This window comes from Mobula birostris, chromosome 20 (assembly GCF_030028105.1).
Source record: "Mobula birostris isolate sMobBir1 chromosome 20, sMobBir1.hap1, whole genome shotgun sequence".
In the NCBI taxonomy this organism is placed as follows: Eukaryota; Metazoa; Chordata; class Chondrichthyes; order Myliobatiformes; family Myliobatidae; genus Mobula; species Mobula birostris.
In genome coordinates, this window is record NC_092389.1 from 13,461,735 (window position 1) to 13,485,450 (window position 23,716).

Sequence of the window (23,716 nt, forward strand, 5' to 3'; positions counted from 1 at the left end):
GTGCTTAGTCTCAAGCTTGTATAATCTACCCCTTTTCCAAAGTATATTTATTATCCCACTTCGTGCATACAATTACATATAAACAATGTGTCTCTTTTTCCTTTTCTTTTCCTTTTTTTCTGGTATTCTACCTTTCCCGGGCACAATTCCCTGTGTATCATCCTATATTATATCTCCATATCCATATCTCACTCCAATTGTGTCTATCTATTTCTATATTTACCTCCTCCTGTCTCAGTTGTACCCTCTTTGTCTACATCATCTAACCTTTGTCTCTTCATCTATTTCTATCTTCCTATCATTTCACCCCTGCCTCTGCCACTCTACGTGTCCCCCTTTCTATTAAAGTCAATTTTTAGTGTACTTACAATTTTTCAAAAATATTAAATCCTGGATCGGCTGTCCTTGTGTTCACTTCACCATACATTCAACCAGTTGAGTGATGAATAAAATACAAGATTTTGGGCCACGTTTAAAAAAGGTTCCCACCACTGTGTGTGTATGCCGGATACTTCTGAGCAATGAACTCTAAAACTGAGTGGTAGTCTCTCTTTATCCTTATTCCAGTCACATGTCACACTGCAGCTAAATACCTCGAGATTCATCTTTCCCCCTTTCTGAATAGCGTTGGGTTTTCTTTTAATCTGAGTCTAGTTTATTAGAGTTAACAGGGCGTGATTAGAAGGGAATTAAGGAGAGAAACGGATTGATAACTTGACCAAAGAGTCAGACTGGGAAATCAAATCAAAGGCGAAGCAAACCGAGGAATGATTAGAATTGATGAGCAAGAGTTGGACAATATGAGGGAGAATCAAGCATGAAAGAGAACCAGCCTGACAGCGAATCACACTGACTTATTTAAGAGGGAAACAAATTCTGCTGTGAGTGAACTCAACAAAAATCAGTATGAGAAGGTAGGATCAAGAATTTATTGTGAAAAAACAATTCTCTCTCATTCCTTCCGGTTATGTAGAATTGAAATGGGGACAAAAATCCTTTCCCCATCACTCCCACTGATTGAGCTCCCAATTTAACACGACAAAGGTTAATTAATCTGTGGCTCACTAGCAAGTACCCAAAAACACACTTCTGAGGGCAGTAAATCCACTGACTGCTGTTGCTATGATGTGGAATCTGGTCCTAGCAACCACCAGCCAGATAAAGCAATTGGGATAGTCGGTGTTGCAAGTGGATGTCACGTCCTTTGCCCCCAACTATCCAACCTAGGGTCACGTCTTCCCTGGGTAAGGCTGGACCTCATTCTCCATATACAGTAGCATGCAAAAGTTTGAGCACTCCTGGTCAAAATTTCTGTTACTGTGAATAGCTAAGGGAGTAAAAGATGAACTGGTTTCCAAAAGGTATAATGTTAAAGATAACACATTTCTTAAATATTTTAAGATTACTTTTTTTTCATTTCCATCTTTTACAGTTTCAAAATAACAAAAAAGGAAAAGGCCCCGAAGCAAAAGTTTGGGCACCCTGCATGGTCAGTACTTAGTAACACCCCTTTTGACAAGTATCACAGCTTGTAAATGCTTTCTGTAGCCAGCTAAGAGTCTTTCAATTCTTGTTTGGGGGATTTTCACCCATTCTTCCTTGCAAAAGGCTTCTAGTTCTGTGAGATTCTTAGGCTGTCTTGCATGCACTGCTCTTTTGAGGTCTATCCACAGATTTTCAATGATCTTTAGGTCGGGGGACAGTGAGGGCCATGGCAAAACCTTCAGCTTGTGCCTCTTGAGGTAGTCCATTGTGGATTTTGAGGTGTGTTTAAGAACATTATCTTGTTGTAGAAGCCATCCTCTTTTCACCTTCAGCTTTTTTACAGATGGTGTGATGTTTGCTTCCAGAATTTGCTGGTATTTAATTGAATTCATTCTTCCCTCTACCAGTGAAATGTTCCCCGTGCCACTGGCTGCAACACAAGCCCAAAGCATGATCGATCCACCCCCGTGCTTAACAGTCGGAGAGGGGTTCTTTTCATGAAATTCTGCACCCTTTTTTCTCCAAACATACTTTTGCTCATTGCGGCCAAAAAGTTCTATTTTAACTTCATCAGTCCACAGGACTTGTTTCCAAAATGCATCAGGCTTGTTTAGATGTTCCTTTGCAAACTTCTGATGCTGAATTATGTGGTGAGGATGCAGGAAAGGTTTTCTTCTGATGACTTTTCCATGAAGGTCATATTTGTGCAGGTGTCACTGCACAGTAGAACAGTGCACCACCACTCCAGAGTCTGCTAAATCTTCCTGAAGGTCTTTTGGAGTCAAACAGGGGTTTTGATTTGCCTTTCTTACAATCCTACGATCAGTTCTCTCGGAAAGTTTTCTTGGTCTTCCAGACCTCAACTTGACCTCCACCATTCCTGTTAACTGCCATTTCTTAATTACATTACGAACTGAGGAAACGGCTACCTGAAAACGCTTTGCTATCTTCTTATAGCCTTCTCCTGCTTTGTGGGCATCATTTATTTTAATTTTCAGAGTGCTAGGCAGCTGCTTAGAGGAGCCCATGGCTACTGATCGATGGGACGAGGTTTGAGGAGTCAGGGTATTTATAAAGCTTTGAAATTTGGATCACCTGGCCTTTCCTAATGATGATTGTGAACAAGCCATAAACCTAACAAGCTAATTAAGTTCTGAGACCTTGGTAAAAGTTATCTGAGAGCTCAAATCTCTTGGGGTGCCCAAACTTTTGCATGGTGCTCCTTTCCTTTTTTCCGCTCTAAAATTGTACAAAACAAAAATAATACACTAATCTTGCTTAAAACATTGAAAAGAATGTTTCATCTTTAACTTTATGACTTTTGGAGATCAGTTCATCTTCTACTCACTTAACTATTCACAGTAAAAGAAATTTTGACCAGGGGTGCCCAAACCTTTGCATGCCACTGTATATCGGGTGTGGGCTGCCTGAAAACGAGGATGGAGGAGAAGGGTGAGGGAGGAGGAATGTGTAGTTTCTATGTGGGGGTAATGAGGGACCAGTGTTAGATTTGACTTCTATGCCCTCTGCCTCTCATATTTCCTTCAAATTTTTCTCCTCTCCCCTTAAGTCTACTCTAGTTTTAAACTCTACTACCCTATAAAAAAAAAGTCTGAGAATCCACCCTATCCACGTCCCTCAATCATATAAGCCTCTAGAGGGTCACCCCTCAGCCTCCTGCACTCTGGTGAAAACTAATCCAGTTTATCCAATGCATCAAACAATCTGCTGGAGGAACTCAACTCATATTCAATGCCTCAGCCTTTGAAGGCATGTGTACCACCTAATGCTTTAATTTTCCTATCCACCTGTGTTACTATCATTCATGGAACCATGAACTTGCACCCAATGTCTCTCCCTCAACACTCATTAGGTCCCTGCAATTTACTATATATGTCCTGTCTTTGACATCACAAAATGCATTACTTCACACTTGTCTGGATTAAATTCCATTCTGCCCAACAGATACCCTTAGAAACTTTATTCACAATCTACAACTGCACCAATGTTCATATCATCAGCAAATTACTAATCAGACCATTTACGTTCTCATCCAAGTTGTACCTATATACATACCCCAGTGAGATAGGGACATGATTATGATATAGTTGGGATCACAGAGACATGGCTCCAGGGTGACCAAGGATGGGAGCTCAACGTTCAGGGATATTCAATATTCAGGAGGGATAGACATGAAAGAAAAGGAGGTGGGGTGGCGTTGCTGGTTAAAGATGAGATTAACGCAATAGAAAGGAAGGACATAAGCCGGGAAGATGTGGAATCGATATGGGTAGAGCTGCATAACACTAAGGGGCAGAAAATGCTGGTGGGAGTTGTGTACAGGCCACCTAACAGTAGTAGTGAGGTCGGAGATGGTATTAAACAGGAAATTAGAAATGTGTGCAATAAAGGAACAGCAGTTATAATGGGTGACTTCAATCTACATGTAGATTGGGTTAACCAAATTGGTAAAGGTGCTGAGGAAGAGGATTTCTTGGAAAGTATGCGGGATGGTTTTTTGAACCAACATGTCAAGGAACCAACTAGAGAGCAGGCTATTCTGGACTGGGTTTTGAGCAATGAGGAAGGGTTAATTAGCAATCTTGTCATGAGATATGGCCAATCTTGGGTAAGAGTGACCATAATATGGTGGAATTCTTCATTAAGATGGAGAGTGACATAGTTAATTCAAAAACAAAGGTTCTGAACTTAAAGAGGGGTAACTTTGAAGGTATGAGACATGAATTAGCTAAGATAGTCTGGCAAATGACACAAATGACACTTAAAGGGTTGACGGTGGATATGCAATGGCAAGCATTTAAAGGTTGCATGGATGAACTACAACAATTGTTCATCCCAGTTTGGCAAAAGAATAAATCAAGGAAGGTAGTGCACCCGTGGCTGACAAGAGAAATTAGGGATAGTATCAATTCCAAAGAAGAAGCATACAAATTAGCCAGAAAAAGTGGCTCACCTGAGGACTGGGAGAAATTCAGAGTTCAGCAGAGGAGGACAAAGGGCTTAATTAGGAAGGGGAAAAAAGATTATGAGAGAAAACTGGCAGGGAACATAAAAACTGACTGTAAAAGCTTTTATAGATATGTAAAAAGGAAAAGACTGGTAAAGACAAATGTAGGTCCCCTACAGACAGAAACAGGTGAATTGATTATGGGGAGCAAGGACATGGCAGACCAATTGAATAATTACTTTGGTTCTGTCTTCACTAAGGAGGACATAAATAATCTTCCAGAAATAGTAGGGGACAGAGGGTCCAGTGAGATGGAGAAACTGAGCGAAATACATGTTAGTAGGGAAGTGGTGTTAGGTAAATTGAAGGGATTAAAGGCAGATAAATCCCCAGGGCCAGATGGTCTGCATCCCAGAGTGCTTAAGGAAGTAGCCCAAGAAATAGTGGATGCATTAGTGATAATTTTTCAAAACTCGTTAGATTCTGGACTAGTTCCTGAGTATTGGAGGGTGGCTAATGTAACTCCACTTTTTAAAAAAGGAGGGAGAGAGAAACCAGGGAATTATAGACCGATTAGCCTAACGTCAGTGGTGGGGAGACTGCTGGAGTCAGTTATCAAAGATGTGATAACAGCACATTTGGAAAGCGGTGAAATCATTGGACAAAGTCAGCATGGATTTGTGAAAGGAAAATCATGTCTGACAAATCTCATAGAATTTTTTGAGGATGTAACTAGTAGAGTAGATAGGGGAGAACCAGTGGATGTGGTATATTTGGATTTCAAAAGGCTTTTGACAAGGTCCCACACAGGAGATTAGTGTGCAAACTTAAAGCACACGGTATTGGGGGTAAGGTATTGATGTGGATAGAGAGTTGGTTAGCAGACAGGAAGCAAAGAGTGGGAATAAACGGGACCTTTTCAGGATGGCAGGCAGTGACTAGTGGGGTACCGCAAGGCTCAGTGCTGGGACCCCAGTTGTTTACAATATATATTAATGACTTGGATGAGGGAATTAAATGCAGCATCTCCAAGTTTGCGGATGACACGAAGCTGGGCGGCAGTGTTAGCTGTGAGGAGGATGCTGAGAGGATGCAGGGTGACTTGGATAGGTTGGGTGAGTGGGCGAATTCATGACAGATGCAATTTAATGTCGATAAATGTGAAGTTATCCACTTTGGTGGCAAAAATAGGAAAACAGATTATTATCTGAATGGTGGCCGATTAGGAAAAGGGGAGGTGCAACGAGACCTGGGTGTCATTATACACCAGTCATTGAAAGTGGGCATGCAGGTACAGCAGGCGGTGAAAAAGGCAAATGGTATGCTGGCACTTATAGCGAGAGGATTCGAGTACAGGAGCAGGGAGGTACTACTGCAGTTGTACAAGGCCTTGGTGAGACCACACCTGGAGTATTGTGTGCAGTTTTGGTCCCCTAATCTGAGGAAAGACATCCTTGCCATAGAGGGAGTACAAAGAAGGTTCACCAGATTGATTCCTGGGATGGCAGGAGTTTCATATGAAGAAAGACTGGATGAACTAGGCTTGTATTCATTGGAATTTAGAAGATTGAGGGGGGATCTGATTGAAACGTATAAAATCCTAAAGGGATTGGACAGGCTAGATGCAGGAAGATTGTTCCCGATGTTGGGGAAGTCCAGAACGAGGGGTCACAGTTTGAGGATAAAGGGGAAGCCTTTTAGGACTGAGATTAGGAAAAACTTCTTCACACAGAGAGTGGTGAATCTGTGGAATTCTCTGCCACAGGAAACAGTTGAGGCCGGTTCATTGGCTATATTTAAGAGGGAGTTAGATATGGCCCTTGTGGCTACGGGGATCAGGGGGTATGGAGGGAAGGCTGGTGCAGGGTTCTGAGTTGGATGATCAGCCATGATCATAATAAATGGCAGTGCAGGCTTGAAGGGCCGAATGGCCTACTCCTGCACCTATTTTCTATGTTTCTATGCCTGTCGTAGCACGCCAGGTCGGCTCCAGCAGACAGGGCGGACGAGATCAGCCATGAGATCCAATGGCCAGGAAGGCGGTTCTGCAACACTTTGTGGAGAGTGAAGGGCACAGAAGTCATGGCCATTCACTGCAGTCAAGGAAGATGTCAGTTGTGATGACTACTCATGCCATTAGACCTGGACGTCTGGAGCCGAGAGAGTGGAACTGCCCCAGTGCAATAGAAAACATAGAAAATAGGTGGAGAAGGCCATTCGGCCCTTCGAGCCTGCACCACCATTCAATATGATCAATGGCTTATCCATTTTAAAAACTCTCCCACACAGGTTTCCTGTCCTCGTCGGATACGACGGACAAGTGACAAAGGCCCCACTACCGTTCCCTGCAGTATATCACTTTCAGTCATAAAAAGTGCTTCTGCCTCCTATCACCATCAATTTTGGATCCAGTTTGTCAGCATACCTTGGATCTCATGCTTTAGCTTTCTGGATCGGCCTAACAAACAGAACCTTTGTAAAAGCCTTGTTAAAGTCCATTTATAACTATTTCCACCACCCTGCCTTTATCAATTTTGTTGGTTACCTCCTTAAAAATTTAATAAGATTTGTATAAGATTTCCCTTGCACAGAACAATGCTACTCCTCCTAATCAGACCTTGCCTTTCCTAGTGATCATAAATCTTGTCCCTTAGAAATTTTCCCCATAATTTCCTTACTGGTAGTGTAAAGTTCACTGACCCACAATTTACTAGCTTATTTCTGTTGTTATCCTCCAGCCTTCCAGTCATAGCCAGAGACAAATGAAGATGCAAAAATTCTCCATTAATGTCTCAGCAATCTCCTCCCTAACTCCCAATGGATCCTGGCATAGATTCCCACAGACCCTGGGAATTTATCCAACTTCAGGTGCTGATATGTTGAACATTTCTTCCTTCCTGATACATGATCCAGAATATCAATGTACCCCTCTCCCTTAAGTATTCATTTAGGACCCCACTCATAACCACTTGGCTCCATACATACATTTCATTTTTGTCCCCCAAGAGTATTTGCTCTCCCTTCCTACCCTCCTACTTCTAATATACTGTAAAAGGTTTTGGGATTCACCTTAATCTTGCTTGCCAAGGACATTTCATATCCCCTCATTAACCTCCTAATGTTTTTCCTTAAGTTTGCCCCTATATCTATAATCATCTTCAGAGACTAATTTGATAGCAATTACCCACACCTGACATATGCTTCCCTCTTTTTTTAAATGGTCAAATATTCAATTTCTTTCCTTAAAGTTCTATTTTTGACATTTAAACAGCATCTGTCAGTGAGTCTGTACCTCTGTTGTGATTATTCATACTCTCACCTGGAAACCAAAGCACCCAATTAGTTCATAAAGATTTCATATGTGGCCTAAATAACCAGGATTATTCATTGTTAAATCCATTCACATGCACATTCCTTTCCCTGAGCTATGCCACTGTTATTTATAAATCAGATGTTAAGTTGGAACCAGTTGAAAAGTTGTTTAAATAATGAATTCTTTAGTTACAAAATAGCTCAAATTAATACCAATAAAATGTCTCTGTATGCAAATATAATCTGACACTAATGTAATACTGAACCTCTCTTCAATATTATGTCAGTGTCACTTATGTTTAACAACTTTGTGTAACTTTTCCCACCCCAACTCAAAGTATTGACAATTCCTTCCCCCCACATAGATGTTGCTTGCTCAGTCTGCTGAATTCCTCCAGACTATTTGGTGCTCCAGATTCCAGCACCTGCAGTGTCTTGTGTTGCCCTGGTAAAACTGAAGTGAATGGAATTTAGGGATAAAACTCTCCACCGGCTAGAGTCATACCAGACATAAACGTGGTTGCTGAAGGTCAGTCACCCTAGTCATTTATGGCAAAGTACATCAGGATAGTCATCTTCAGTAGTTTTTCTAATAACCCATCACAAGGTCAGAATTCAGGGTATTTATTGGGGAATATATGACATTCATTTCCCTTTCCAACTCTTTAGAAAATGAAGCAGCCCACCTTGCAAGCTGCAAGACCTAGATAATAACTAACAAATGGCATATGTTTGTATCAAGTGCTAGATAATGATAATTTCTAACAGAGTCTAACCACCTGGCCTTCACTATTTCATTGCTGGCTCCCTCACAATCAATAGCCTAGATGATTAGCATTAACCAGAAACTTAATTGCAGTAGCAATTAATACTGTAGTTTAACAAGTATCTAGAGGACTGGGAAGTCATTGGATACATTTAAAATGGAGTTTGAGAGGTTCTTGATTAGTAAGGGTGTCAAAGGTTACTGGGAGAAAGCAGGAGAACTGGGTTGAGAGGGATAATAAATCAGCCATGATGGAATGGTGCAGCAGGCTTGATTGGCCAAATGGCCTAATTCTTCTCCTGTATATTATGGTCTTAACACAAGCAAGGCAAAATATAGCTATCCTATGGCAAGTGGCTCAAGCTTTTCCACCAATGGCTAACACGAGGGGCACAGCTTTAAGGTGCTTGGAAGTAGGTACAGAGGGGATGTCAGAGGCAGCTTTCTTTACACAGACAGTGGTGGGTTCGTGGAATGCACTGCCAGTTACAGTAATAGAGGTGGATACAATAGGGTCTTTTAAGAGACACAGAAAAATAGAGGGCTATGCGGCAGGAAAAAATTTAGGCAGCTTCTAGAGTAGATTACATGGTCGGCACAACATTGTGGGCCGAAGGGCCTGTAATGTGCTGTAAATTTCTGTGTTCTATGATCTGCAAAGCTTAATTCAAGAGAATGATAAAATATTCTCCAGTTACCCCCGATAAATATCACTCCACAAACACTGAAGTTTGGCACTATCCAGGACAAAGGAGTCAACATGAACAATACCTCTTCCCCTCTTCTAAATATTCCATCCATCCCTGCAGCACATAATCTGCAATGTGCATCATCCATGAAATGCATAGCAGCCACAAAGATGCCGTAATAGCACGAGTCAAACCTGTTTCGTCCACCATCAAAAAAGACAAGGGCAGCAGGAATACGAGAGCAGCTCTGCTTACAAATTCCCATAATACTGACCTGAAAGCATATCATCAGTTCTTCATCTTGACTAGGTCTAAATCCTCCAGTTCCAAACTCAGTAACTCTGAGAGTTCCTGGAAAGTTTAAAAAGTGATACCTCACCATCATCTTTGTATGGCTTTTAGGAATGAGTATAAATTGACTTGCCAGCACCAGAACGTCACTTGGACGTACAGCCACCGCCAGTGAGGGAACTGTAGCAGTAGCACACGGCATGTGATCAGATGTCACATGATTATCTGATCAGAAACGCCGGATCACACCTCCGAAATAATCAGAACCAGGATATAAAAGCAGTTGTTTAATATTCAGTGCTTTATTTTCATCAAAAGTGGTCTTAAAAAATACATGCGTACGCCCTTTAGTGATCTTAAACATATTCACCATTGGTGCACCGCTTTAAGAGTAATGTGCAGATTCCACGATTTGTTTTTTGTTACAGAACATTCCAGTTAAAAGAAAATAATACAATAAATTAATACCGATGGTTAAGGAGTGTGGCTGAATGTGAGAAAATCAGCTGACTATAATTTGCATAAATTTCACAGCACCCGGGCAGTCGCTGTTCACAGATCGAGATCCATAATCATTGCACATTCAGCCCGGAGTTGTCTCCTCTCTCTACCGCCCCCAACCTTTGCCACTGTAAAAAGCCAAGCGGCAAAGCACCTTACGTTCGTAGTGCTCTGCAACCAGGCAGGAATAAATACTACCATGGGGACTTCATAATGCTCATCCTCTGCCTCCCTGCGATGGTCTGTGAACTCGATGCACTGTTAACGGACATGCTAAAATTAGAGCTTTGCTGTCAAGCGGAATTCTGGAAAATTAGGGATAGAATAGAAAGCTATTGGGTTCACCGTGTCCCTGCCAGTCGAAAAAAGTGCCACCCGCCCAATCTCTGCTTCTTGCTTTAGGTGCCAATTTGCAGGCCACGGTTCTTCAATGTGCAATTGGGTGTTTTACAAATGTGTCAAGAGTCACATTATATCACATCTGCAGACAGTAAATTCCAGATGCTCGCCATTCTCTGGGTAACCAAAAACTCTAATCTTCCTGTAAATACCTTTATATTTTGAACGTTGAGATTCTCGGGCAGGACAGATCCCAAATGACGATTAAAAGATTTATATCAAAAGAAAAATAAAACCTTTTTTTTTTACACAGCAGTTTCCACGATCTGTAAACCTTGCCTTGGGATTTATTTTATCTAGTTTCTGTGGGCCCGGAACATAGTATTGTGACCGAAATGCAGATTGGTTCGGCACAGTCAGATGTCCTCTGATCAATAGTGCCGTCAAAGCAAGCGCAAGCCCCGGCTTTTGCGTAATAATCAAACGTGCACTATTTGATTCTAAAGGACTCGTGACCCACCTCCATGTTCCAGAAATGGTCTCTTCTGGAGAACTTAATTGTAGAGATATTGAACCTTGCACTGGTTACAATATCGTGACTGAAACAAATATATACACCATTCACACACCCACACGTTATTGATCTTAGGGTGGTGGTGGAGGAGGAGGGGGGAGCAGAATGAAGCCAAGGCGATTAAAGTAACAAAAATAATGCACCAAGTTCAACGTACCGTACATAACCTTGCCTGGGAACAGCGTGCAAACTAGCCCAAGCAACATTCCTCGGAAACCGAGAGGGTCCAGTTTCAAAAAGAACGCTCTTCCTTTTAAATTACACAAACACCAAACAGGTTTTCAGAGGGTATCAAGGGCTAAGATCGCTGTTTAGCACCCAATCATTAGGCTGTCATCCCAAGACACAAGTTTTTAAATATAGATATAATTATACTGCGCATGTATACACACAGCTGTTATTCTAGATACTCTATATAGTTAATTTTCTATGTACAACTCCTCACTGTACATAATATAAAATAAATCCAGTGCTTGTTTACACAGTAAACAAGATAAATCCATAAACCCACGACATATCAAAAGAGAACAGTCATCACGTCTCCATGCATTTAATAGTTAAAAATTAACACGTTTGAAACTCGAGTCTTCTTTAATATCTTATAATTAAAAAGCCCTATTAAGATGACGACATTTGAGGGGGAGTTTGAGTAATAGGCGAGCACATTACGTTAAATTTGTCCCCTCTCTTACTGTAGTCGGAGGTGCTTTGAAGTTTTAGGCAGACCTGGTAGCAATATCGTGCTGGAAAATGTATAGCAGTAGACAGATGTGATTCGGGGCACTGTAGAGCAATCCGGGAAAATTGAAGACGGGTGGATAGACATAGACAAAGCGGAAAGGAAATGGCTGAACACACAATCAATCCGAATACAGCGAGAGACAGGAGACGGAGAGAAGGAGGTAATAATGGGACGAAAGCAGTGGATATTTATACTCCATCCTCTCTCATTGAAACATAAAAGACACAGTGCTTTCCCCAGCGATGAGAGCATCTTTTTCGCTTTTTTAAGAAAATGTTTAGTGATTGATCAAAGTGTAAGTGTCACTGGTCAGTGACCGGATTTCTGAAATCACATTTGGACGGATCAAAACTCACAGCTCGGGAAGAGTAGCCAAAAAAAAAAAAATCCCGATCACAGAATGTCATGGAAAGGAGATGCTTCAAATCACTTTCAATACCACAATCTCTGCAATCCGTTTCCGCTGAAACTAATCTCTCTGATTCCATATAACCTCTTCCCTCACAGATCAAATGAACATATTCACCACTAGAATTGGAAGCGGGGTCAAAACCAAAGTAAATCTGTTAAGAATGCAACATTTAAATCCAGCTAAAATGACCTGATAGAACATCTGTTGTCAGTAGTTTGTTAAAACAGGAATCGGGAAGGTACGCAATGCATCAGGGGCAAGAAGTCTTGACATAGTTAAAATCCCTACAGGAATCCAGTACTGGCCTGCAATTAAATTGAGTTAGTTAAATTCTTAACCCAATGCCCTATTTTCCTGAACTGAGGTGTATATTAAGGAACTGAAGGGGGGAAAAGTAAGGAAGGTATGAGGAACAAACGGCAACAAAGGACATGCTATCCACGTTTTGAATGTGCTGCACATTCTTTTAGGAGTAAGGTGGCTGGGTAATTGGGGAATAAGGAGAGAGAAGAAAGAGGCTGCCAAAAGTCAAGAGAGAAGGTCACTATAGAATGCTTCCTGTAATGGACTTGAGATGAGCTAAGATAAAAACTGCCTGAATTTTGGTGACCATCTACTCAATGTTCTGGTGGACAAGCTTCTCACTGGGAAGAAATGAGAAAAGCTAGAACCATTTATCCCATAAGGTGGTTGGTTGTCTTGGTACCAATTTTCTAATCAGAAACTTAGAATCCTTGTTTGAAAGGACAAAGACTTGTTATTAAGAAAGATTCCCTACCGTGAAGAGGCTAGGTCTTTCTTAGCTATAATCAAACTCTGTGTGATAGTTCAGCTCCAAATATGGATCAGAGAAAACTCCCTGCTGGATTTGGAGATAGAAGTAATTAATGCAGGCAAATAAATGTTACTCCTGTCAGTCCACGTAAATAGTGTACATCTCTTCAATTAACATCTAAACTTAGAAAGTTAGATCAGAAATCATATTTTATGAAGTGTGAGAAAATTTTTTCTTTAAAAAAAATGCATGAATGACAGAAACAGTAGGAGGAGAAAAAGTTCCCAGTCTGAGAAGGCAGATCGTGCACCTGGGAACATTTGTCCTTCAGCTGATGATGGTTCTAACCAATGTGTCACAGGCAAGTCACTGCAACAGAACCAAAAATAAAACATAAATAAACTTAAATATTCTCCTGAGCCCAATTTTCCTGCTTGCAACTCAGAGGTTATCAGTCTCTGTAACAATTCATGGTTTTAATGTTTCAAAAGGCTTGAACGAAAACTTTTGCCTTCCGAAATGAACGTACTCCAAGACAGTACAGAGAGGAGAGATGCTGGTACAGAATCAGCAGCCCCAGCAGTTCACTGCTGTGAATGGCGTTTCATCAGTAAGTTGTTGATCTGAGTTTGAGTTGCTCTGCATCAGATGCTGGTGTGTACTTTGGAAAAAGAATTGTCAATGGCAGCAGGGTGATCACCTAGTTTCAGAAACAGCCCTTTGTGTAACCTTCTGCCAACAATCATCCCCACCTCCACCCATTTTTCCCCTTTCAGGCTTGGTGTAATCCACCTGGATGTTGATTGGTTCAGCATCTCGTTGACATAGCTTCACTGCAGTAGGCAGAGATTTCGTGTTGTTTATGATATCAAGGACAGAAGAGATCACTTAAAAATATTGCCATTGGTGTAAGACGGTTCTTGTTTTTTTTTTAAAAAGCTGCTTTTCTTTCCCCATTCTTTCATGTCCGGAGATCGTTATATCCGAGAGGAAGGGCAGGAGAGTTCATAGAATAAAACGTAGGCGTCACTTGTTCTTATCTGGCTTGAAGACATTGGGGTTACCCTGAAAAGAAAGAATCTATGAATTACACATCTTATCTTAACAATGTATCTACCAAGGAAGTTTGACAACTGCTGTTAAGCCTGCATTAGTATTGTTACGCAAATATAATTTTAAAAAATTATTTGTTCACAGAATGTGGGTGTCACAAGCATGGCTCCTATGCAATTGGCTTGATTGTTTATTTCAAAGAGAGGCTATTGTACCAGTTAAACAAATTACAGTGGGTTGCCAGTCACTAAATGGACAGACTATGCAAGAGTGACAGATTGTTCCTCCTCTTCATAAATCAGATAGGTCATTATCTATCTGATGATGATCATTATTCTCAATCTAGTTTTCTTCACAAAATGTTTTTAATTACTCAGACTTATGGACTATCATTGAATCCATATTAACACATCTTGATCAAAAGTCCAGGCCTCCAGGTACTCGGCCAGCAGTTAACCACTACTCTTTTGTAAGCTATGTTCTCAGCCAATGTGTGATTGCCGGGAGGGTAGATCACAGAAATTCACATAGATTGCTTTTCAGGGTCTGTGGTTGCATATGAGGCTCTGAATATTTAATGTAGTTAGTAAACCCGTCTGCTTCTTTTGCTTCACTTGTCATCAAATCATTTGGCTTCTGTTATCAATACAGGCCAGGCTTGAAGTGTGCAATCTTGGAAATTGTCTTTTGTGGGATGATTTGGGGTGATAGGGAGGGGTTGATGGCAAAAGCAATCACGAGTTAGGCAGTGCTTGACATGTTGGAGCCAGAACTCACCTGGAGTCATTGAAGTTGTACCATTCTCCAGACTGCGGGTTTTTGCAATATGCAGTATAGTGGCCACCCATGGTGGTGCCTGAATGATTGGACACGGCATAGAGATTGTAAACTGCGTGAACTGTGAGAAGGAAGATTGAAGGACAATTAAAACAGCTGTTTTACTATATTCTTAGCCAACCATCCCATAGCAACTGATTCAATTTAACTGGAAACTGCAGGAAGAATATGTCAGAATATTCCATGACGTAACATGGATAGGAATATGACTCTCACTGCTAGCTAAATCCTTTCCTTTCATGTTCTTGATTAAATTTTTACCTCTTTTCCATCTACATAAAGAATAGATTGAGCAACCGCTGAATTTAATCCATTTCACCTCCTTTTGCTATTCCCTATTATTATACTGTCACCCATTGGATCCAAAAATAGGAAGTGCCTATTTAAAGGGACAGGTCTAAAAACAACAATTTTAGCTGGGTGTAACAAGATTTGGAAACTGGAGAACCAAAGGTCATATGTAGGGCCTCTCTGGTCACCATGCTGCCAATTCCTGACCTGAGTTTTCCTGTAACTGGAGGTGCAGGGTTACTATATTAATGTGCAGTATCCAAGTCATGTGGTGACAGAAAGAATCATAGAGCATTACAATACAGAAGCAGGTTCTTCAGCACATCTGGTCCACACTTTCATTGATTGACCATTGTGATGACAAGTCAGGGCCGTGGTGTAACAATCACAGATCTGGTACAAAGAGTAACAACTTAGAATATTATACAACTCACCACTGTTGTCAGAGCTAAACTCCCGAAGGTCTAGATCCTTCAATGGAAAATTTACAAAGGTACAAAGTTTATTAGTAAGAATCTGTGCTTCAGAAAATCGTTTCAAATCTATAAGAAACCTTGAGTCAAGGATCATGGTTGGTAAAACTGGGATGACAAGAACAAAATAGGCAGAACTGGAAACAAGAAACGGTGTTCAGTAATAGAAAACATGCACTGGAAACCAGGCCTGGCTTCTTAGTGGTCCTGACGTTATCCAGCAACTATACTGGTGCCAGCCATTGTGCTGTCCAAGGCATTAACAGCATTACATTTACCTTCATTGCTTTTGGCTTGGGGAGAAAATCAGCTGGACTTCTAGTCCGTGTTAACAGTTTGTGGCTGGAAAGTGTGATTAAGTTAGCAAGTGGCTTGGACCCACTTCCAACATAAATCTTTGTCTCAGGCAAACAACGGACAGTTGATTGAGATACCAAAGAACACTTTGAACCTCCGCCACCATACCCACAGAAAATCAGTACCCTTGACTACTTAGTCGTATTATCCTTGGGCTGGTAACTGTCATTGGGTTGGTACCAGGACCAGTTCAGTGATGATTCAGAATGAACTGAGGTTAAGGGATTATTCACTCAAACCCATATTTCAGTACCTGACATGCTAAATGAACCATGGCTTATCTAAACACTGTGCAGAGGACTTTTCAACTGGAATACACAAAGAACATCACAGAAATGTATTTATCACAAGGATACGAAGCACAAGGATCTTTGGGGATTTCTGGATTGTGAACTTCTTGGTGCATCTTCTTCGGACTTTGCATCTATAACATATCTGGAACACAATAATTTTAAATTAGAACTGGGAACAAGGGAGGAGGCGCAGCCCATGATTCACTTAAAACTAAGTAGGAAGGTCAGAAGTCTATGCTAACATTTGAACATTTAGACTAGGTGGAAGACATTCAGGTCTACTATTCACTCTAACCGTGACCTGTGTTAGGACAAATAGCAAATAACTCTAGCCACCAATCTTCAAATCTGAATACGGACTGTACATTAATGCAGCTCTGAACAATAGGTTCCTAAGAGCCGTGAATGACAGTTAATTGGAAGACATTTGGGTGTCTGTGGTGTGGGCACAAAGCAGGAGGTGGAAGTTGTGTGCAGTTCAAAGGAAGCACTGTGAATATGGAACTGTCCTTTGATCTTTAGTACATTACATGTCATGTAGCATTGGGTCAAGCAGGTTTCTTCCTCCGAAGGGGGTCTCAATATAATGTCTGCTGTGTCTCATTTTGTCGAATAAAGATGCTACGTACTTCATATTTACCCATACTTCTTTCCAGTGACTTTGGTTACGCAACAACAGCTGTAACTGAACTCCATTCAACCACATTTGCCCCATCATTCTTAATTTCTTTCCCTCAATTCCTGTCTTGAAAGTACCAAATGTTCTCACATCTGTAGTGGGAAGAATTCCAATTTCCTTTAGTTTTGTATGAAAAACATTAACTGCTTTCAATTTTGAATGGCCTGGTTTTAATTCAAGGCGCTTTTCAAATGTTCTGTGCTCCTCCACCAAGGAGATAATTTTTTTCTATCTACCTTATCAACACCTTCTGACATTTAAAAAATGTTGATCAATTAATGTTTTATATTCAGGAAATGTACACCTGAGCCCTCTCTGCCCGAGCATCATTGGGTTATGTGATCTCCTAGAAAGGGCAATGAGAATCAGTAGTTAGGGAGAGGCAAATAGACTTATCATGAATGTCTCATGCTGGCAAGGATGAGGAAATTTTGTACAATGTGATGACGTCCTTAGGGTAGAACTTTCATTTGGCTCGGTAGTGGGTGGGTGATGACATTCATACCCCAGAAAGAAAAATGAATTTTCTCAGGAAAGAAGGTGAGAAAATTTAGTTCATGAATATTAAGCACTCATTTCAACATAAAGTATGTAAAACATCCACATTCCAAACCTCTAATTTTCCTTGTCAAGCAAAGAACTGTTGATTCCCATTAAATTGTGTTAATCCCATCATTAAAAACACTGGACCTTTGATCTCTATTTTCTTTGGTGGTTAGAGTGAACAAACAGTTTTAATAAACAAGTTGGCTTTTTCATTTAAATCTTTAAAATGTTTTAACCCCTATGAGGAAGTTTCTTATGATCAGAGTCTCAGTCAGGTACTGGCTCAGATTTGAAGTAAAAAATGTTGGTAACAAACCATTTTTTTGTTTTGGCTAACAGTTGAGATGATATGATTGTAGTACAAATTAAAATTAGTCAATGTATTTTGTCAAAGGGAAATTATGTTAGCAATTCAATAGAGCTCTTGAGAATATAGAAAGAAGGGCAAATAAGGGAGAATAATTAGTTGAAAAGTGGTAAACAGAAATAGGAATAAAGGGTTATTCCTGGTTGGCAAGTTGTTGCAAAGGTGTTTCTATGTTTTTCTGTTTTCTATGTTTAGGTGGGTTATCTTAAGGATTAGAAGTTGCCTCAAAGTTACAATTTATAATAATTATGATAGTTATTTGGATAAAGGGACCAACAGCAATATATGTTGATAGAAATCTTTTGGTAAACTGAACCGTGAGAACGTAGCAAAATGACTTAAGATTGTCGCATTATAAAGTACCAGGTGGGATATACCACAGGAACATACAAGCTTATTAAATTTTGTGGGAACTATATGGAAGTGGAAGTATTTTTCATGATGAGAAATTTGAAAATGCTGGTGTATATTAGGATGTGAGGGTGATAAAATGTGAAAGGAGCTTGTAGTACGAGGGTAAGGAACTCTTGTTTTCAGTCTCACAGAACTTTGGTGATACTGTGGAGTTCAATATACAGTTGCAATATCCTGATGTTTGAGTACATTGAAACAGGTATTTGTACACTAAGTGAATTAACTGACACGATGGAGTGGAAGAATTCATGATCGTACTAAATAGTGAAAGATCTCGAAGAGGTTTTTTGGCTTTTGCTTGATCTTACTTCCTGTATTTATTTTCACATTTTTTTTTTAAATGTCTTCCAACTGCTGTGAATAGTCCTGATTACTCTGACACCAGAAGCTGTGGTTAATGGGCAGAACAGATTTTTCCATTCATACTCCACAAATTTATGTTTCAGATTAGCTTCTTATTTTGTAGTTTTTCTTCTTTCATAGAACTAAAATGATGCTTAAGACAGAAAACAAACAGCTATCTTTACTTCCTAACACACACGGTAATGGAACTCCTAGTAACCAAGTTATCAAAAATCAATTTACCGGTTTTTCGTCTCCATCCAGAACATCCTCTTTGGTGAACAGTCGCAGACAATCTATCAATGAAACTTCACCAAAGCCTTTCTGCAAAACCATTAAAAGCTGGGGATTAACAAGCGATTTAAAGCATGTTCTACAAACTGTTGATAATGATAAACTATCAGTTACAATGGCTACCACATTATTTTTATGCAATTACCAATACAGGTTGGTAAGTCAGAATCAGATTTAATTTCACTGGTCTATGTCGTGAAATATGTTATTTTGCAGCAGCAGTACATTGCAATACATAATAATAAAAAACTGAGTATGTGTTTTCAGACTTCTGTACCTCCTCCTTGATGTAGCAATGAGAAGAGGGCATGTCCTGGTGATGGGGGGGTCCTTAATGATGGATGTCATCTTTTTGTGGCATTGCCTTTTGAAGATGTCCTTGATGTTGGGGAGGCTAGTGCCCATGATGGAGCTGGCTGAGTTTACAACTCTCTGCAGCTTTTTCCGATCCTGTGCAGTGGCCTCTCCACACCAGACAATGATGCAACCAGTTAAGATGCTCTCCACAGTACATCTGTAGAAATTTGTGTATGTCTTTGGTGACATGCCAATTCTCCTCAAACTCCCAATGAAATATAGCCACTTCCTTTTTCATTGTATCAATACGATGGGCCTAGGATAGATCTTCAGAGATGCTGACACCCAGAAACTTGAAACTGCTCACCCTTTCCACTTCTGATCCCACAATATCATGAGAACCATTAACTTAGGATTTTTTGAGTATTGACAAAGATGCCTCGAACTATAGTCAGATTGTATCTGAATACCTGATGGAGAACAAACTACTGCGGTTGCCAGATGATGTGACTTTCTTTGTATCTCCACTTTCGCTACTGTAAAACTTTGTCATATCTGGAAGCCTGTATCTGAACCTGATGCAAATAAATCCCTATAAAAATCCTGGTAACTTTTGGGGTGATTAAAATCTGCAGAGAAACGGTATTGGGGTAAACATAGAATACGAGAGAATTTTAACTTCTCACTGTGAATTTGAGGCCTGGAATTGAAGTCTGCGTTCTCACCTTTGAGATAGGTAGTGACAGGTCCCAGAAAGGATCAAAGACTGTGGAACAGTAGCCGCACTCATTGCAGGTTAGGGAGCTTCTTAACTGACCCACGAAGAGATCTGAGGAAAAAAAGCAGAAATCAGCCAAATTGATCTTTAAGAAAGTCTGAACCCCTCCTCTATCCATCCTTCTATTTTCACATTCTGAACAAACCATTTTAACCTATTGAAATCTTTGGACATACAGTATATACCTGACTAAGTGCACATGCAAGCTGAAATGTTCTACACTCACCTACAATCCTACTGTCTTCTCTCTCGGTGTATTTCTTCCACATTCTTCTGCCTTTCTCATCATGACTAGAAGGGGAAAGCAGTGCTTAAACTGGGAACTTCCATTAGACAGCAACAGTTTTCAACACAAGGCAACATTAAATTATATATAAAATAATAATAATATAAAAAATGTAATTGAGGACCTGAATTTCTAATTATAAATTTTAACAAATTCTTGAAAAAATTGCCAGTTAAAAGGAGTCCATGCAAAACGAGATGGTGTTAACATCAGATGGCAGTGCAGAGTTGGGTGGTATTGTTACCTGAAACTACTAAAACTTAGGAGATTTCTGAAGTTTTTCAATTACTTCAAAGAACCAAGAACTAGAATCAAGGAGGAGGGAGGAGAAGATGGCGGCGCGGCGCAGTGCACGCGGCCGTTCCGAATGATATCGTATGTGTAACTAGGGGCCGTGCACAATCCTGATTTGATGGAGACAGACGTGAGAAGCACAGAGGAACACCTGGAGAAACTTCTGAAATGCCCGCTTCGCTGCCGCTGCTACTGTGCGATGGAGGATCTCCAGAGGGGAAGTCCCCACATCCTCGGCTTTGCCTATTGCTTGTTGCCGGGGCCGAAGTGCTCGGTGTCAGAGAGCTGGTCGGAGGTTCGAAGTTTTCGGATGGACTCGGAGTCAGACTGTGGTCGGGTGCTTCCAGGATGCTGCATCGGCAAGTGTGCGGTGCTGGAAGCTCATGGCAGGAAGAGTTTTCTTCCTTCAACCGTCTGCAAGAGATGATGGGACTTTCGAGAGACTTTGAGACTTTTTACCGTGCCCATGGTCTGTTCTTTATCAAATTACAGTATTGCTTTGCACTGTTGTAACTATATGTTATAATTTTGTGGTTTTTGTCAGTTTTTCCAGTCGGTTTGTCATGTGTTTCTGTGATATCATTCTGGAGAAACATTGTATCATTTCTTAATGCATGTATTATTAAATGACAATAAAAGAGGACTGCGTGTCCTCATAATCTAATCTAATCTAGAAGCACATTTTTGCAACTAAATGAAAAGTACTTGTAATAGTTTAATCACTCCATTGGATAAGTGTGAAGACTGCCAGCATGTTGACAGATGGAAATAAAAAAACAAGTAAAAAAGTTAAAAGGAACCTGAGGGGATACAGGGATGGATTATGTGACTCATTAGAAATTATTATTACATGGCGTAATTAGATTAGATTATGAGGACACTCAGTCCTCGTTTATTGTCATTTAGAAATGCATGCATTAAGAAATGATACAATGTTCCTCCAGTATATCACAGAAACACAAGACAAACTAAGACTAAAACTGACAAAACCACGTAATTATAACATATAGTTACAACAGTGCAAAGCAATACCATAATTTGATAAGAGCAGACCATGGGCACGGTAAAACAAAAAGTCTCAAAGTCCCTATAGCCCCATCATCTCATGCAGACGGTAGAAGGAAGAAAAACTCTCCCTGCCATGAGCTTCCAGCGCCGCAAACTTGCCGATGCAGCATCCTGGAAGCACCCGACCACAGTCCGACTCTGAGTCGTCCGAAAACTTCGAGCCTCCAACCAGTCCTCCAACACCGAGCATCATCTCTGCCGAGCGCTTCGACTCCGGCCACCGAGCAACAGGCAAAGCCGAGGACTCGGGGCCTTCCCCTCCGGAGATTCTGGATCACACAGTAGCAGCAGCAGCGAACAGGCATTTCAGAAGTTTCACCAGATGTTCCTCCGTGCTTTTCACGTCTGTCTCCATCAAATCAGGATTGTGCACGGCCTTCTACTTGACAGATAACAGATATTCATCACCGGAGAGGCTGTGCGCGCTGCCATCTTCTCCTCCCGCCAGACTAACAACTGATGTTAAACAAACATGAGGAAGAAGTGGCTAAGAGAAACTTAAGAGACTACTACTACATCGACTCAGGGCTAAGGGGCCGGCGTCGGGCACGATGACAGATTCTCCACTTCTCCCTCTCCCTCATCAGTGTGTTCAGTTCATCTACATTAGCCGCGCCACTGTCTTCTAGGAGCGTGTTGACCATAGTTTTGGGAGGGCGCCCAGGGTTCATCCTCCCGTGCTTGGGCTCACATATGATGACTAGGCTGGCAGGTAGCTCGGGGTGGCATAGACAGTGCCCTGCTAGTTGCAGTCTTCTCGCCTCGATTTTAGTGGAGAGCATTGGTAGGTTGCTATAGAGCTCAACATTCGAGAAGTCAAGTTGAATTAATGTGAAACCCACAAAGAGAAGCAAAAAGACTGAAGAGCAGTATGGGGAAAGGAACTCAACAATCTGAACCACACCTGGAAGTAACTTGTGAGCAGATGACTTCAGCATGGCAATCCAAAAAGGTATTAATCACATGGCCACTTACTTCAGATGATCCAAATTTTCCATCGCAGCTTTGGACTGCACCAGCACTCGGTACACTTCATTGTGAAGGCCATCCAATAAGAAACGGAGAAATTCCTGGGCATCCTGTTGGCTGAGTGAGTAAAAAAAAAAATCATAGATAAGATCCAGTGAAAGACAATGGACAAACTTGCATTGTTATACCACATTTCACCAAACACTTAAGAAGGTTTAATACGAGGAAGAAAATTGTAGTGGCTGGTTTCAGTCCTGTTATTTATATGTTGGACATCACTTACTTATAACCCACAAATCGTGGGGCATATTTCTGTATCTGTGTTTTGAATTCAGAAGGACTGATGGGGTCATTGTTGGGGGATGTCCAAAGAGCCTGGAGCAGCTTTGCAAATTCTGCAAGAGAGACCAGAAAGCAGTTTGTAAGTGCAGTTTGACGTACAGTACCATGCAAAAGTCTTAGGCACATACATGTAGCTAGGGTGCCCAAGACTTTTGCACAGTACTGTAAGCTGTTCTTTAATATCATTTCCTGTGTGGTTTAATTTTAATTTGATTTGAAGCACATGGTGGAAAGACATCCATCTCTATTTTTAGAGATACAACTCAACTTTTAAATGTGTTCATAGAATTATCCAGAATGAGAAGCTTTGTCTCACTTATGAAAGAGTTTTCCAATAGATTCACTATCCTGTTCTTTCCCTAGAGCCCTGGCAATGGTATCATTTGGACCATCCTTACAGGCCGGACATTTCGAGTTACAACTTGTTGTGTAAACAAATGAGCCATCATGGTGCCTCTAGTCCCTTTCTTGATGACTTAAATTTGTTCCTCCTAGTTACTGACACTTCTGTCTTGGAAACGTTTTTTCCTTATTTACTTTGGTTTGCACTGTGGTACATCTAGTTCCACTGTTAACTCAATTCCAATCATCCCAGGTCAACCCCAATCTCCAATGCTGTCTGTGGAGAGTTTGCACATTCTTCCTGTGACTACATGTTCCAGTTCAGTCCTCCACCCCCACCCCTGCCTCAAATACTGAAGATGTGAGGGTTAGTCATTTAAATGGTGAACATAAATGGTTGAAGCTGGGAGTGTTGTAGGGAGTATGTGGAGCATAAATGGGATTAGTGTAGGATTGTTGTAATGGGATGATTGGTCAGTTTGGGTTCAGTGTTCTGAAGTTTCCTGTGCTGTATGACTCTAACACTGTCAGAACTCCAAA

At 40.8% G+C, this 23,716-nt stretch overlaps 2 protein-coding genes across 9 annotated transcripts in view; both read right to left on the reverse strand.

The window, feature by feature from the left end:
* mfrp (membrane frizzled-related protein) overlaps positions 1-9,669 on the reverse strand; it is a 54,568-nt gene extending 44,899 nt beyond the window's left edge. For both annotated transcript variants that reach the window (XM_072238177.1, XM_072238178.1), the window contains exon 1: positions 9,495-9,669. The gene's annotated coding sequence lies outside the window, so the exon portion shown is untranslated. The remainder of the gene's footprint in view (positions 1-9,494) is intronic.
* Positions 9,670-9,794: 125 nt separating this feature from the next.
* The window catches only part of LOC140184945 (ubiquitin carboxyl-terminal hydrolase 2-like), a 144,211-nt gene continuing 130,289 nt past the window's right edge, over positions 9,795-23,716 (reverse strand). For all 7 annotated transcript variants that reach the window (XM_072238184.1, XM_072238186.1, XM_072238183.1 and 4 more), the window contains 9 exons: positions 22,776-22,887; positions 22,499-22,609; positions 20,102-20,166; positions 19,823-19,926; positions 18,750-18,830; positions 16,222-16,300; positions 15,470-15,577; positions 14,685-14,805; positions 9,795-13,919 (listed from right to left, as the gene is read on the reverse strand). In XM_072238184.1, the coding sequence (XP_072094285.1) occupies positions 13,832-13,919; positions 14,685-14,805; positions 15,470-15,577; positions 16,222-16,300; positions 18,750-18,830; positions 19,823-19,926; positions 20,102-20,166; positions 22,499-22,609; positions 22,776-22,887 (869 nt within the window). In that variant the 3' untranslated portion in view covers positions 9,795-13,831. The remainder of the gene's footprint in view (positions 13,920-14,684; positions 14,806-15,469; positions 15,578-16,221; positions 16,301-18,749; positions 18,831-19,822; positions 19,927-20,101; positions 20,167-22,498; positions 22,610-22,775; positions 22,888-23,716) is intronic.